The sequence below is a fragment of the Pristiophorus japonicus genome, chromosome 18 (genome assembly GCF_044704955.1).
Source record: "Pristiophorus japonicus isolate sPriJap1 chromosome 18, sPriJap1.hap1, whole genome shotgun sequence".
Taxonomy (NCBI): Eukaryota; Metazoa; Chordata; class Chondrichthyes; family Pristiophoridae; genus Pristiophorus; species Pristiophorus japonicus.
Genome location: NC_091994.1, coordinates 31,828,512 through 31,844,349, shown reverse-complemented (window position 1 = coordinate 31,844,349; position 15,838 = coordinate 31,828,512). Strand labels below are relative to the sequence as shown.

At 45.3% G+C, this 15,838-nt stretch overlaps 1 protein-coding gene across 1 annotated transcript in view; it reads right to left on the bottom strand.

Annotated features, from left to right (window-relative positions):
- The window catches only part of LOC139229187 (A disintegrin and metalloproteinase with thrombospondin motifs 6-like), a 175,725-nt gene that overhangs the window by 39,481 nt on the left and 120,406 nt on the right, over positions 1–15,838 (bottom strand). The window contains exons 14-16 of the mRNA XM_070860839.1: positions 13,015–13,117; positions 8,271–8,404; positions 4,508–4,631 (exon numbers count right to left, since the gene is read on the bottom strand). Of these exons, the coding sequence (XP_070716940.1) occupies positions 4,508–4,631; positions 8,271–8,404; positions 13,015–13,117 (361 nt within the window). The remainder of the gene's footprint in view (positions 1–4,507; positions 4,632–8,270; positions 8,405–13,014; positions 13,118–15,838) is intronic.

Sequence of the window (15,838 nt, the reverse complement as noted above, 5' to 3'; positions counted from 1 at the left end):
TAAGATCATGACTGATCATTCATTTCAGTACACCTTTCCTGCTTTCTCTCAGTACCCCTTGATCCCTTTAGCCGTAAGGGTCATATCTAACTCCCTCTTGAATGTATCCAATGAACTGGCATCAACAACACTCTGCGGTAGGGAATTCCACAGGTTAACAACTCTGAGTGAAGAAGTTTCTCCTCATCTCAGTCCTAAATGGCTTACCCCTTATCCTTAGACTGTGTCCCCTGGTTCTGGACTTCCCCAACATCGGGAACATTCTTCCTGCATCTAACCTGTCCAGTCCCGTCAGAATTTTATATGTTTCTATGAAATCCCCTCTCATCCTTCTAAACTCCAGTGAATACAGGCCCAGTCGATCCAGTCTCTCCTCATATGTCAGTCCTGCCATCCCGGGAATCAGTCTGGTGAACCTTCGTTGCACTCCCTCAATAGCAAGAACGTCCTTCCTCAGATTAGGAGACCAAAACTGAACACAATATTCCAGGTGAGGCCGCACCAAGGCCTGTACAACTGCAGTAAGAACTCCCTGCGCTCCTATACTCAAATCCCCTAACTATGAAGGCCAACATACCATTTGCCTTCTTCACTGCCTGCTGTACCTGCATGCCAACTTTCAATGACTGATGTAGCATGACACCCAGGTCTCATTGCACCTCCCCTTTTCTTAATCTGCTGCTATCAGATAGTATTCTGCCTTCGTGTTTTTGCCCCCAAAGTGGATAATCTCACATTTATCCATATTATACTGCATCTGCAATGCATTTGCCCAATCACCTAACCTGTCCAAGTCACCTTGCAGCCTCTTAGCGTCCTCCTCACAGCTCACACCGCCACCCAGCTTAATGTCATCTGCAAACTTGGAGATATTACCTTCAATTCCTTCATCTAAATCATTAATGTATATTGTAAAGAGCTGGGGTCCCAGCACTGAGCCCTGCGGCACCCCACTAGTCACTGCCTGCCATTCTGAAAAGGACCCGTTTATCCCGACTCTCTGCTTCCTGTCTGCCAACCAGTTCTCTATCCACGTCAGTACATTACACCCAATACCATGTGCTTTAATTTTGCACACCAATCTCTTGTGTGCGACCTTGTCAAAAGCCTTTTGAAATTCCAAATGCACCACATCCACTGGTTCTCCCTTGTCCACTCTACTAGTTCCATCCTCAAAAAATTCCAGAAGATTTGTCAAGCATGATTTCCCCTTCATAAATCCATACTGACTTGGACCGATCCGGTCACTGCTTTCCAAATGCGCTGCTATTTCATCTTTAATAATTGATTCCCACATTTTCCCCACTACTGATGTCAGGCTAACACGTATATAATTACCCATTTTCTCTCTCCCTCCTTTCTTTAAAAGTGGTGTTACATTAGCTACCCTCCAGTCCATAGGAACTGATCCAGAGTTGATAGACTGTTGGAAAATGATCAATGCATCCGCTATTTCTAGGGCCACTTGTTTAAGTACTCTGGGATGCAGACCATCAGGCCCCAGGGATTTATCGGCCTTCAATCCCATCAATTTCCCTAACACAATTTCCCGCCTAATAAGGATTTTCTTCAGTTCCTCCTTCTCACTAGACCCTTCTTGGTGACACCACTGTGCATAGTTAGAGTTACAATGAGAGGGGCACTCTTGCTGTCAAACATATGGAGTATTATGGTCAAAGGGCTTGGGATGCTATTTTTCTCACAGTTTGGAGATGATGTTGTGAGGGCTGATGGCTTCGGAGGCCGGGGTAGATGTCACCTCTCTGCCCCTGCTCTCAGTTTGGGTCAACTGGATCGAGTGGAAGTAAGCATCCTGGAGGCTGGAGTAAGTGAACAGTTAGGAAAGGGTACCAAACAGTTTGCGATTTGTCCAGCTCAAATATAGTTCAAAGCAAAGATAATGAAAATTCTAGTACTCTGTGTACTACAGAAAGCAATCTGCCCCCGAGTAGAAGATTAAGTAAACATAAAGCAGGGGCCTGGCTTTTTGACTTACATTAGACCCTAAACAAAACCTATGGGGAAAAATTGTTTGCTCGCCAGCAAAGTTGCCGGTGTTATCCGCAACTGCAGTTAATGGCCGCCGGAAATGGCTGCAATGCTAAGCGATTGAAGTTGGTCGGGGGGGGGATTGGAGATAAATGGTGCCGTGCTCACCTTCCATGCAAGACTGTCCTGGTTTGTGTCCAGGTCCGGCATTGCAGCTTCCCACAGCCTCTGTAGGCGAAGCTGTAGAGCTCGCAGGGAATTGTGGTCAATGAAGAGGTCTGCGAATTAAAGGGGCCATGCACACTGAAGCAATACAAAATAAAATGCAGTGAATCATTACATTTTTCAGCTCTTTCTGCCTTTTAAGAAATATTCAATATTTAAAATGCGAATATTCAGCTGTTAAAGTTGAATTACCTTCCTAACCTCAACAAATGGGAAAGCAGCCTCTGCACTAACACAAATGGCTCAGGAAGCCATGGAAGGGGCACCCTGGGTCTCACACGCAGCACTCCAGCTTTGTGCAAGGGGGTCAACACTGCAAGAGCAGCCCTCTACCCCACAGGGGCCAGGAGGCTCTCCAGAAAGAACGATGCGGGAGTACATCACGGAGGCCGTCACTGCCAGCAGTGTCGCTCCCATCAACCTGGTTCCAGTTCCCAAAGAAAATTCATGACCTCAGACCACTGGGTCAAGGTCAGTGAATGCATCTTCAAAAGCCGTCTCCTACCATCTGCACCACTAGCCTCACACACTGCTCAACGCACAACTCCCAATCACTCACCTACCAACAATCTGCACCAATCACGAGGCACATCTCCCATTCCTAGCCTCATGTCACCTCCTTGGAGGAAATGGTGTAGACCATTCTTGGCAGGGGCATGGTTGAACCCTTGACCAGCTGAAAGGATACAAGATAAGTGTATCCTCATACATTATCTGATGAAGAGCCATTGACCTGAAACGTTAATTCAGTTTTTCTCTCCACAGATGCAATCTGACCTGCTGAGTAGTTCCGGCATTTTCTGTTTTATTTCAGATTTCCAACATCTGCAGTATTTTGCTTTTGTGAGAATGTGTGATTTTGATCTCTCCCAGAGTATACGAACATATTTTGTGAGCTCTTGGGACCAGCCACATCAACTGCAATGGCCTTTTCCAGTCCAATACCTTCTTCTAACTGGTAGAAAACTTTTAGCTTTCTTTTCAATTTTCTTTTCAAAGTAAAAGATACACATTTTCTCCCCATTAATTAACTGTAATTTTCATAAATAATTAAAACTATTATTGAGAAGAAAAAAATAGAAAAAGACTTGCATTTATATAGCACCTTTCACGACCACCGGACGTCTCAAAGCACTTTACAGCCAATGAAGTACTTTTGGAGTGTAGTCACTGTTGTAATGTGGGAAACTTGGCAGCCAATTTGCACACAGCAAGCTCCCACACACAGCAATGTGATAAAGACCACATAATCTGATTTTTTTATGTTGCTTGAGGGATAATTATTGTCCAGGACACCGGGGATAACTCCCCTGCTTTTCTTCGAAATAATGCCATGGGATCTTTTACATCAACCTGAGAGTAGACGGGGTCTCAGTTTAACGTCTCATCCAAAAGACAGCACCCCTGACAGTGCAGCACTCCCTCAGAATTGGAGTATCAGCCTAGATTTGTGTGCTCAAATCCCTGGAGTGGGACTTGAACCCACATCTTTCTGACTCAGAGGCGAGTGTGCTACCCACTGAGCCACAGCTAACAATAGAATAAAATCGCAGAATGGTTATAGCACAGAAGGAAGCCATTTGGCCGGTTGAGCCCATGCCAGCTCTCTGCAAGTGCAGTTCAGCTAGTCCCACTCCCCTGCCCTTTCCTCATAGCCCTATAAATTGTTTTCCTTCAGATACTTATCCAATTCCCTTTTGAAAGCCATGATTGAGTCTGCCTCCACCACCCTTTCAGGCAGTGCATTCCAGATCCTAACCACTCGCTGCGTAACATTTCTTTCCTCATGTCCTTTGGTTCTTTTGCCAATCAGCTTAAATCTGTGTCCTCTGGTTCTCAACCCTTCCACCAATAGGAACAGTTTCTCTCTATTTACTCTGTCTAGACCCATCATGATTTTGAACACCTCCATCAGATCTCTCAAACTCATCTGCTCCAAGGAGAACCATCCCAGCTTCTCTAGTCTATCCACATAACTGAAGTTCCTCATCCCTGGAACCGTTCTCGTAAATCTTAACTGCACCCTCTCAAATGCCTTCAAATCCTTCCTAAAGTGTGATGCCCAGAATCGGACACAATACTCCACTTGAGGCCGAACCAGTGTTTTATACAGGTTCATCATAACATCCTTGCTCTTGTATTCTATGCCTCTATTTATGAAGCCCAGGTTCCTGTGAGCTTTTTTAAACCGCTTTCTCAACCTGCCCTGCCACCTTCAACGATTTGTGCACATACATTTTTTTTGGTTATGTCTGTAGGCAGTGGATACAATATTTAATCAGATTTCTCTTACCCCCCTGAGGATTTGAGCCATTAAAAATTCCTTCTATGGTTTCACAAGTGTTCCCGTCACCACCACAGACTCGGCAGCGATCCTCCTTTACGTCCGAACCCAAAGTATGATCACAGCCCACATGCTATATGGGAAGAGCGAGCAAAATGCCAGATTAGTCTGTTAAAACAAAAGCCTTACATAATACCTTTGTTACATTCAGATATTTTAACCAATCCCTTCTGAAGTTTTCGAACAACTCAATGCCCATTTTAGTACAACCTTCCAATTGCCCTAATTCAAATAAAATTGTATTTTATATCCTGCGATAAGACTTACATCATGAACTTTTAATGTTTGAGTTCACAGATTCAAAGAGAAACTGTGAATCAAACTATATATAATTGGCTAAAAATTAGTTATTGATCATTTTGAGGCGATAACATTGCCTGGTCGGCAATTTTAGTGCCAGGCGATAATTAGCGCCAGTGACCGTGAGCTTCAGTATTAGCGTCCCAAGCAGGAAGTGGAGCACGATATCGTGGAGCACACTTCTCTTAGGGCAATACAGTCGATAAACGGGGTCCTAACGTCAAAGCGCTAATCAAGTTCCGGTGCACTAATTTAGAGAGTCGTTAGACATACTGGCACCTTCTGGTTCTTAAAGGGGAGGTTCAATGATGCTGTGCAGCCTCAATATCATCATTGCAGCCTGTCGGTGAAGGAGGATAATGGCAGCGAGAGGCCTTGCCAGAGAGCTCACTGTTTCGGTGAGGGCGTCCTGGAGGCTCTGGTGAAGGCGGTGGAGAGACTGCCCAATGTTTTTAGATGCCTTTGGAGGGAGGTGGCGCAGCAAGTGTCTGCTAGAAGCGTGGTGGGCAAAAGTGCCACCCAATGCCTCAAGAAATTTAACAACCTCACTCGGGTGGTCAGGGTGAGTACATTCCTCAAAAACCTCCACGTGCCACAATGTCAACCTCACTGTGGGCACACACTGTATGAACCGCCACATCCCAGCCCTCACTCACCAACTCTGCCCACTCAATGAAAGTGACATCTACATCTCATGCCTTGCATACATTATCAGCTATCCAACTAAGGTAGGCACATCGGACAAACACACAGCTGCACACTCACTCACACGCTTTCTTTGTTCTTGCAGGCCAAGCTTGCTCATAACAGGCATGAGCAGCCATGGGCAGGATAAGGTTAGGTTGGCTTCACACCCCTTACTGACCTGAAAGAGTGAGTGGCTGTGATAATTGGGCCACAAGTCATGGGCGCAGCAGCAGTGGGAGAGGCCGACTACCCTGGGGACAATAACGGTATTTTTATCACCTCTCCCCTCTTTCCTCATACCATTTCCCCCTCACACCGGAAGCCTTTCCCACTTTCCATCTAAGTATACGGTCTCCACTCCTTGCTCCCTCCCTGCCACCCTCCCCTCAACTTACCCACACTCTTGTGCCTTTATTCTTTCAGATAATCAGCCACTAGCACAGGAGCCTGTGCCTCAGCCTCCCAGTGGCAGAGATAAGGGAGAGGAGGAGGAAGGAGACAAGACAGCATCACTGCCAGGGTCTCCACAACTAGCTGGCTTGGACATTGGAGTGACGATGTCACTGGAGGGCGTCATGTTGGAGAGGTCTGATGAGGGTGAAGCCCTGGGACCCAGCGGCATGCATCAAATTAAAGGGGAAAGGGAAGCTCGGGGGCCATCTCCCCGGAGGGAGAGTTCGCGTGCGTGTTCTGCTCAACAGGATTCAGATGAGGACCTTGATGTGGAGGCCAGAAGGTCAATGGTGATAGACAGCGAGCTTCTGGGTGCAATGGCAAGGCTGCCCGAGAGCATGAATGCATTTGCTATGAGCTTGGAGGAGTGCGCCTCAAGCATTTTGCAAAGGATGCTACACTCGCAGAAAAACCGTGGAGACCCAGATCTCAAAGTGCTTGTCATGGGCTATTGCAGCACAGGCCGAAGCAACACAACGACTTCGTGCTGTAATGGAGTCAGTGCTTGGTGGCATGCAAACTCAGTCTGCTCTCATGCAGACTGATATTGATGCTACTCAAGCGCTGACTGCTGCCATCTTCTCTGGGTTCCCCCCAGTCCAACGGGGATCTCACGGTGCTGATGCAGGCCAGCAGATTGCTCCGGATGCTGAGGCTCTGCCCTGGGGGAGTGGCAGTGTGTCGGTCAAATTGGAAGGTGCTGTCCTCGCTCAGGACGACAGCATTTTGGCTCCTACCACTTCCACTTCACCATTGCACCTGCCACTGCGCGCACCCCAGCCATCCAAGACTGCTGCCATCCATGCTGAGCTGGTGCAATCTGTAGCCGGGCCTTCCAGACTCAGAACTGGTCGAAGGTGTCCTGCTAGACCATCTGCAGTTTCTGTATTGCAGACTGAACAGCCTTCCACCAGCCGGTAAGTGAGGAGAACCAACTGAAGTTTGCGTCCGGGGCGCTAAAGTGACGTTGCCCACTCATTGACGTCACGATCTCCGTGGCGCTGCAGGGTCCAGCGCTCCTTCTTAGTGCCACCGCCAGAAGCCTAATGAATTTCCCGGGTGGCGCTAAAATCGCCGTCACCGCACCGCTATCGCCACGCCCGTGCACTAATGTAATGAATTTTTAGTTATATTAATATATATATATATATATATATACACATACACACACACACACACACATGAAAATTGTGGCAGAGTTTCTCCTCCACTATGCCACCTGATTTTGGATGGAATTGTGGCAGAGAATAAGGGTTCCCCACCACCTCTTCCCCTCCGCCCCCCCCCCCCCCCTCACTCCACTTACTGCCGCTCCCAGGACCCATCTGGAAGGTGGCAGTAACAGGAGGGAGTGGACCTTGTAGTGAATGTTGTCCTCCTCCAACCTGGCCCCAAATACTTACCTGTTGAAGGGCCCAGTCTTGGCCAACGCCTTCAGTAGACTGTGGTTCCAATCTTCAGGGGCTTGTGCCCCCATGATCTCTATCGCTAATTCTTCTGCTACTGCTGCAACATCCTTGCTGCAGCACTGATGATATTTATCTCTGCACTGGTGGACTCCCTTTTAAAAACAGGACTCCCGCCAGAGGCCTGTCACCCGTATGGAATGAACCTCAACCCAGGGAAATAGATTAGGGTTGGGTTGGATTTGAAGGGACAGGCACAAGTCCCACTCCACTGAAACTCTGCCCGAAGAGGAAAATCCCAGCCTGTGTGTCCTTCTCAAGCTTGTTACCAGGGAGACCAAGTCAACAAACCTGTGCACATTGTGTTGGGACAGGCTTGATTCAAGGCTTCTGGTTTAAGCTGGCTGCTAAACTCTCTTTGAACAGTGATTGCGTTTTTAAAATGTCAGCTAGCAACATTACACATAACTTTTGTCACATTACGCCCCTTTTTGAAAGCCCTTTATTTGTATTCAAGTTTTGCTTTCAACGCATGACAAAGAATTAATCAAGAACAAAAGCTGAGAGTATATATTAGAAACAATTTTTCTAAAATGTCAGTTCAATTTTTTTTTCTAAATCCCATTTCACTTACCTGACACTTAATTGTCTGAAAAGTAAGTAAGTATGCAGCAGCATCGTCTTTTATTGTTCATTTAACTTAATAGCAAATTTGTTTAACAAAACTTCACTTCATAAAATTAAATGCTCCACAGAAATTTAGTATTCAGTGGGGTAGTGGTTTAAATAAACGTAAACTAATTTAGACTAAAGTAAATATCTTGTTAAATGTTGGCATGTGTCCGAGATGCAGGCTCATATCATACCTTACATTCGCCATTGACACATATATCAAGTGAGTCCATCCGACACAAGGTACCATCCACTACAGCTGCAGCACGCTCGGTGTAGAAATTGAAGCCCACGGCCAGACAGTTCAGAGCACAGGACTTCACACCACCTATATTTAAAACAAGAAACTGGATTCATTTAACACGCAGAAAATAAAGAGAAGAAAATCAGTGTGGCTGAATTCCTTCCACAAATTTAGAAAAGGAATTTGGGGAATGCAAGTGTAGTAGTTATGTTACTAGACTAGTAATGCAGAGGTCTGGACAAATAATCCAGAAAACAGGGGCCTGAAATTCACTGTCCCCGAAGGGACGGTAACCGCGGAGTATGGGCGGTCGATCGGGAAAAAAAAAAAATCGATCGGCCGCCGCAGTCAGGTACTTTTCCCTCCCCAACCCATATTCAGCTCGGAGAGGATTTGAGTGGTGTTCACTTCTGCCGGAAACGCCGCGGTGAAGCCGCTGTAAAGGAAGGTTTCCAGCGGAGAGGGAAGCAGCGTGCGGGCCGCTGGAAAACCACCAGGACAGCGAAATTCACCGAGGAAAAGGTAGGACTTTTCCCGGCAGTGCCCCCGCAAGGTTTTCAATGCGGTGCTCGAACACGACACTGCTGGAGTCCTTTGGTAGGTACATAGTTTTATTACTTATTGTTGTTTTTATTTCATTTTCCAGCATCCGCAGTATTTATCTTTTCATATAATTTAATTGTTTTGGCTCCATTAAACCTGCTGAGTGCTGTTCAGAGGTTTTCACATACCCCTGTACTTTTGTACAACTTTCAGGTCTGACTCTTTACTGGAGCAGCAGAAACCTGCTTGGCAGGGTTCACCCTGAGGATGGGAGGAGTGTTGGGAGGGAGACACCTGGTACACTTGCTCAGCAGGGCGGTACGCAGGAGAAGGCATCGCCGTCAGCACCATGCAGACAGGCAGCGGGCAAGGGAGGCAGCAGCCATGATTCGTTCATTCTGCGCTAGACCAGTGTGCCCGTCATCTTCACCGGCCTGAATCAGGATTGCGGTTGGCTGCTTGGGTTCAAGGGATATCCCCTGTCCACTTGGCTGCTCGCTCCACTGCGGAACCCCAGGACAGTGCCAGAGCATGCATACAATGACGCTCATTGTGCCACCAGGTGCATCATTGAGCAGTGCATAGGCATCCTTAAGCAGAGGTTCTGGTGCCTGCACTGCTCTGGTAGCACCTTGCAGTACTCTCCTCAATGCGTCGCCATAATCGTCATGGTTTGCTGCATGCTGCACAACCTGGCCATCGTGAGGGGACAGCCGCTGGAGGTCGAGCCAGCAGTACCACCTGAGGAGGAGGAGGTAGTGCAGGAGGAGGAGGGGGATCCCTGTCACCCCAGAGCTTGGAGGCGTCGACCCATCGCCACCCTGGAAGGGCCGGGTGCAGACTGGCCAGTACCCTCTGGGGAGGGTGCGTCCTCACATATATGGAGGTGCCCGACACCTCCCCTGCAATCTCCCTCCATGCATTATGTACTGCCTGTCTGCCAGGTCTCCCCATGTCAGGAAACCGTATTCTTCTTCTGCCCTCCACACCGCCCATCAGTGTCTCCAGCTTCATATCAGTGAACCTGTTGGCTCTCCTTGCACCTCTTACACTAGCCATCCTTCCAACCTCCTTTCCCCCTCAGGGCCTTGCTGCAAACTCTGACCTTTAAAAAGGCCAGGGAGCAGCTGGCTCATTAGAAACCCTTGCCTGCATGCTGAATTTCTCAATGGTGATAACGCTCAAATTAAGACAACCACACCGTTAAAAAATCCACTTTGGAAGGGGCCATTAGCGCTGGAATCCATTTGTTCACTTTTGGAGCTGAATATGGGGTGCAGTAATGTAGTGGTTATGCTAATAGACTAATAATTCAGGAGCCTGGAGTATTGATGCAGAGAATCTAAGTTAAAATCTCACCATGGCAGTTTGAGAATTTGAATTCATTTTTTTTTAATCTGGAAAATCTGGTATCAGTAAAAAGTAACTATGTGTGGCTGATAATGAAGAAAGCTGCGGACTGCAGGAAGTTATTAATGTACTGGTCAGGTGGGCAGAACATTGGTAAATGGAATTCAATCCGGAGAAGTGTGAGGTAATGCATTTGGGGAGGTCTAACAAGGCAAAGGAATACACATTAAATAGTACGACATTGAAAAGTGTAGAGGAACAAAGGGACCTTGGAGTGCAGGTCCACAGATCCCTGAAGGTAGCAAGCCAGGTAGATAAAGTGGTTAAGAAGGCATATGGAATACTTGTCTTTATTAGTCGAGGCATGGAATACAACAGCAAGGAGGTTATGCTTGAACTGTATAAAACACTGGTTAGGCCTCAGCTGGAGTACTGTGTGCAGTTCTGGTCACCACATTACAGGGTGCAAGAATGTTGCCTGGACTGGAGAATTTTGGCTATGAGGAAAGATTGGAGATGCTGGGTCTATTGTCTTTGGAACAGAGGAGGCCAAGAGGAGTATAAAATTATGAGGGGCCTGGATAGAGGGGATAGGCAGGACCTGTTTCCCTTGGCAGAGGGGTCAACAATCAGGGCGCATAGATTTGAAGAAATTGGGGGGAGGTTTAGAGGAGGTATGAGGGGAAATGTCTTCACCTAGAGGGTGGGGGCGGTCTGGAACTCACCGCCTGAAAAGGTGGTAGAGACAGGAACCCTCACCACATTTAAGAGATACTTGGATGTGCACTTAAAGTGCCGTAACCTACAGGGCTATGGACTAAGAGCTGGGAAGTGGGATTAGCTGGATAGCTCTCGGTCGGCTGGCATGGACACGATGGGCTGAAATGGCCTCCTTCCATGCTGTACATTTCTATGATTCTATAAAGCTCTTGAATTGTCATAAATAAAACCCAGCTGGTTCACTAATGCCCTATAACGAAGGAAACCTGCCATTTTAATCTGAACTGGCCTATATATGACTCCAGTCCCACACCGATATGGTTGACTCATAACTGTCCTTTCAAGTGGCGTAGCAAATCACTCAGATATCCCAAACTAAGGGGCCCAGCACCACATTCCTATGGCAACTAATGATGGGCAATAATGCACTGCCCACATTCCAAAATGTTTATTTATTTTTTTAAACTGCAGGCTCTTTTGAAAGGTGGCTGCATGATTGAGAATTTCAGGATGGTAAACTGAGAAAAATGTGACAGAGAAGCCTTTGGCCGAATTCTCTGTTGGGTCTGTAGGTTGTTGTCATTTTCCTCTCCCTCCAATATCTGCAGCTCTCAGCGCTTAATGAATGTCCACCTTGGTACGTAAATAAAATATGAGTGTGAAATACTGAATTTTCAAAACTCCCACAACCTGGGCCCTGCCTCTTAAAAAGCAACACGAAGGCAGAATATTATCTGAATGGCAGCAGATTAGGAAAAGGGGAGGTGCGATGAGACCTGGGTGTCATGGTACATCAGTCATTAAAGTTGGCATGCGGGTACAGCAGGCAGTGAAGGCGGCAAATGGTATGTTGGCCTTCATAGCTAGGGGATTTGAGTATAGGAGCAAGGAAGTCTTACTGCAGTTGTACAGGGCCTTAGTGAGGCCTCACCTTGAATATTGTGTTCAGTTTTAGTCTCCTAATCTGAGGAAGGACGTTCTTGCTATTGAGGGAGTGCAGCGAAGGTTCACCAGACTGATTCCCGGGATGGCAGGACTGACATGAGAGACTGGATTGACTGGGCCTGTATTCACTGGAGTTTAGAAGGATGAGAGGGGATCTCATAGAAACATATAAAATTCTGACTGGACTGGACAGGTTAGATGCAGGAAGCATGTTCCCGATGTTGGGGAAGTCCAGAACCAGGGGACATAGTCTAAGGATAAGGGGTAAGCCATTTAGGACTGAGATAGAGGAGAAACTTCTTCACTCAGAGTTGTTAACCTATGGAATTCCCTACTACAGAGAGTTGTTGATGCCAGTTCATTGTATATATTCAAGGAGGGAGTTAGATATGACCCTTATGGCTAAAGGGATCAAGGGGTATGGAGAGAAAGCAGGAAAGGGGTACTGAGGTGAATGATCAGCCATGATCTTATTGAATGGTGGTGCAGGCTCGAAGGGCCGAATGGCCTACTCCTGCATCTATTTTTTCTATGTTTCTATGTAACACCACTACAAAAGTGACATTGCAGGTGGGTAGTGGTGCTAGAAAACCAGAAGTGCCACAAGTGGCCATTTTGGAAAAGTTCAGAGTTCAGCCAATCATTTATTTTCAAATAATTTGATCTGCGGCTTTGTTCACCTGAAATTTCGGAAAAGCTGGAATATTCCTCTAGGGGGTTGAAACCTTGATTTTTGGAATCTGTCTCAATTGCCCCACGCTTACAATGCCCTCTCCTTGTGGCATTCTCCTTTATCTCTGTTTTGAGCAGGAAGAACATGAAAAAGAATTGAGGCAGTTAGCAACTGCAAAAAGATACCCACATCATCATGTCTGTCAATCCAGGTGCTCCTGTTTGAACATGTCAAGATCCCAATCCCTCAGAAGGATGTGCGTTATGCAAGTCACTTTCTCTGGACCAGGAGCCTAGATTAACTGCACTGCTAGTGTCAGTGAATAACCAGTGACACTGAATATTACTTCACAGGCTCCTTTCAGACAACATTAGGGCATGCGTCAGATCAGTCAATCACCTGCCCATTGCTGCAGAAAGCAAGTCATGATTTTGATATTCTTTCACTTTGACACTGGTCTTACCTCCATTGTATGGTTCCCAGCTGTAATACTTCCCACGAAATGCTATGTTATCAAAATCTGCACACTGCTTTTCTCTGAAATCCTGAGACCCTGCTGGACAATCCTAGATAAAGCAGAGAAAGAAAAAGCAACAATATTAGAATGTAAAATTCAAAAAGTAAGGAGAAAATCAAGCTAAGTGATAACGTACTTCCTTTTCCATTTTAAATTGTAATTGCTCTCATTTTATAGGGAATATGTTGAAAGATTTATAATTGCTTCACTATTGGAAGTTTGCTGTAGATTGACTAACATCTCATATTATTGAGTGTACAACACTTGCCAAAGTTTGATTTTCTGTGCCAGACTGGGTGGTTTGGAAACTTCCACCCAGGAGAGCTTACTTTCTTTCATTTTGGCATGGTTTATATATTTATGTTGACATAACGTTTCCTCAAATTGAATGGCGCCAGTTGCTTTGGAAATTGGTTTATCTCAACAAAGGAACTGTCAAAGAGTCAATACCTTCCGCCCATGGCTAAATATTGACATTTTAAAACGAAGCCACAGGCAGTAAAATAACCTGAAAACTTAACAGACAGCCACACAGCCTTTGCAGTTTACACCTACTGAACCCTGGGTTCTTGGGCCAAGCTAGAATTAGATTCACTGGGGTAGATTTTAAACTTTGTGTGATCGTGTAAAATGGGGGATAGCGAGTCGACAGCATGTTTTATCTCTCCTGATTATAATTTCAACTCACTTCAATGGAAATAAAAATGGGGAGAGATGTAAAATAGGCCGCCGACTCACTATCACCGATTTTACACTGTTGCATAAAGTCAAAATCTACCCCATTATCTTTTGCAAGTAGAGCAATGTAATTATTTTTGTTAATAAAACTCATTTAAAGGCAAGTCATTAATAACATGATTACACAAATGGATGGTAGTTTACTTGTTTTAAACAATTGGAACATGGCAAAGCTTCTCAGTATGCTGCTATAACAGTCTGTGAACTCTGCTTTCATAAAACTCAAAAGTCGTAAAGTAAAATTTAAAAAATACTTTCCAAGTAATTGCGAGTGAATATAAAATTGTGGCCAGATAAAATGGAGATATTTATGCTGCATATAAGATCCTATAAACCAAACACTAAATAACATTAACTCCTTAAACATAATTTAAATGAAATGTTAAGCGCATTTTCTAATCAGTAGTGTACATTTCCATTGGGTAGAGACTGGTTGTATACAATTATTCCTGCTTTAAACAAAACTATGGCTGGGATTTTCCAATTCTGCATTTGCCAGCCTGCAATTTGCTCCCCATTAAAGTGAAACTGGAAAATCAAGGACTGAGGAGTAAATCTCCATCCTACATTACCATGGAGTTGCTCACAGGAAGTCAGAGCATGTATTGTTTTATAATAGAAACATCATCTTATATAATGCACAATGTTTTGTCAATTTGGTTGATCTCCTGTGATTTTACTCAGACAAAAAATAGAAAATAATTTGTACCTCTCTTTTCCTACAACTGTCCCTTTGCCTTCATCTCTAGAATTCTCTTCTCTCTCTCTGCATCTATTTCTCTCTTTGGCTATTTTAGTCTCTTTCCCTATAGGTTCGATAACATGGTCCCAGTTCTCCAATGTGAGGTACAGTAGTCTAGTGGTTATAATACTGGACAACCCAGAGGTCATGAGTTTGAATCCCATCAAGGCAAGTTGTAATAGTGAATCCAAAAAATCCTGGTTAATTTTGTTGGGCTAGCCAGATTGTTGTAAAACCTCAACTGGTTCACTAATGTCCTTCAAGAATGGAAACTTGCCACCCTTACTTGACCTGGACTGCATGTGATTCCAGTGTGGTTGTCTCTAAATGCCCTCATGATATTGGTGGAAGCAGAAGGGCTAATAGCTTTTAAAAAAGGAAGCGGATAAATATTGAAAAATAACATTTTAAAATGGTATGGGAAAAAGACAGGGGAGCAGGACGAAATGGACAGCTCCTTCAAAGAGCCAGCAGAGGTTACTAAAAAGAACATAATAAAATCAAGAGGTGAAGAACAGATTCCACAATCTCAAGCTCCGAACCCACCTTGACGAAATAGTGCTCTAAAATTGGTCGACCTATTGGAAAGGGTTATGCAGGAGGGTATTACACAGCTGAAAGTCTATCTTTCCTCTTTCTAGTCGCACATACACTCAGGCGCTCTGTTATTTACAAACTTAGCATGCTCCACAACGTCAGGGCCTGCCATGTATTGAGGTGTGTTACTCATACCACCGTAATACTTCTTGTTCTGGTGTGTCCACTGGTGTCCCTGAGGACCAGGCAGACACAACCCCTGAAGATGCTGAGCATATCACTTCACAATATCCAGCAACACTTACACTGCCTGTGGTAAGCACTTAATACAATTGTTTCCTTCTTAGGGGCATTAGACATAGAGATTGAGGGGGGGGGGGGGTGGTGGGGGGGCACACTAGTTAAAGCATAAGTGACAAGGAACAAGTAGAAATGGCAACAGAGGATCAGATTGCTAACTGAAGGGCTAGCGTAAGGCCACCCACAGCTTTTGGATTCCGGGCTGATGTTAACCAGGGTTTGCTACAAAAGAATCCTGCTTTCTGAGCATCATCAATTCATTTACCGAGAACTCTGGGTTCTTGTAGTTATGTTCTAATTTATTTTACAGACACCTTGGGCTCGAATTTATGTGATATTGTCTTGTTTGGATTCATTATAATGGGAAGTTGCTGCAGTGTACACTTATGTGGAGCTTCAATGACCTGAATGCAGCCCTATGTTTTTCTACCATACAGATCAGAGGATATGCTG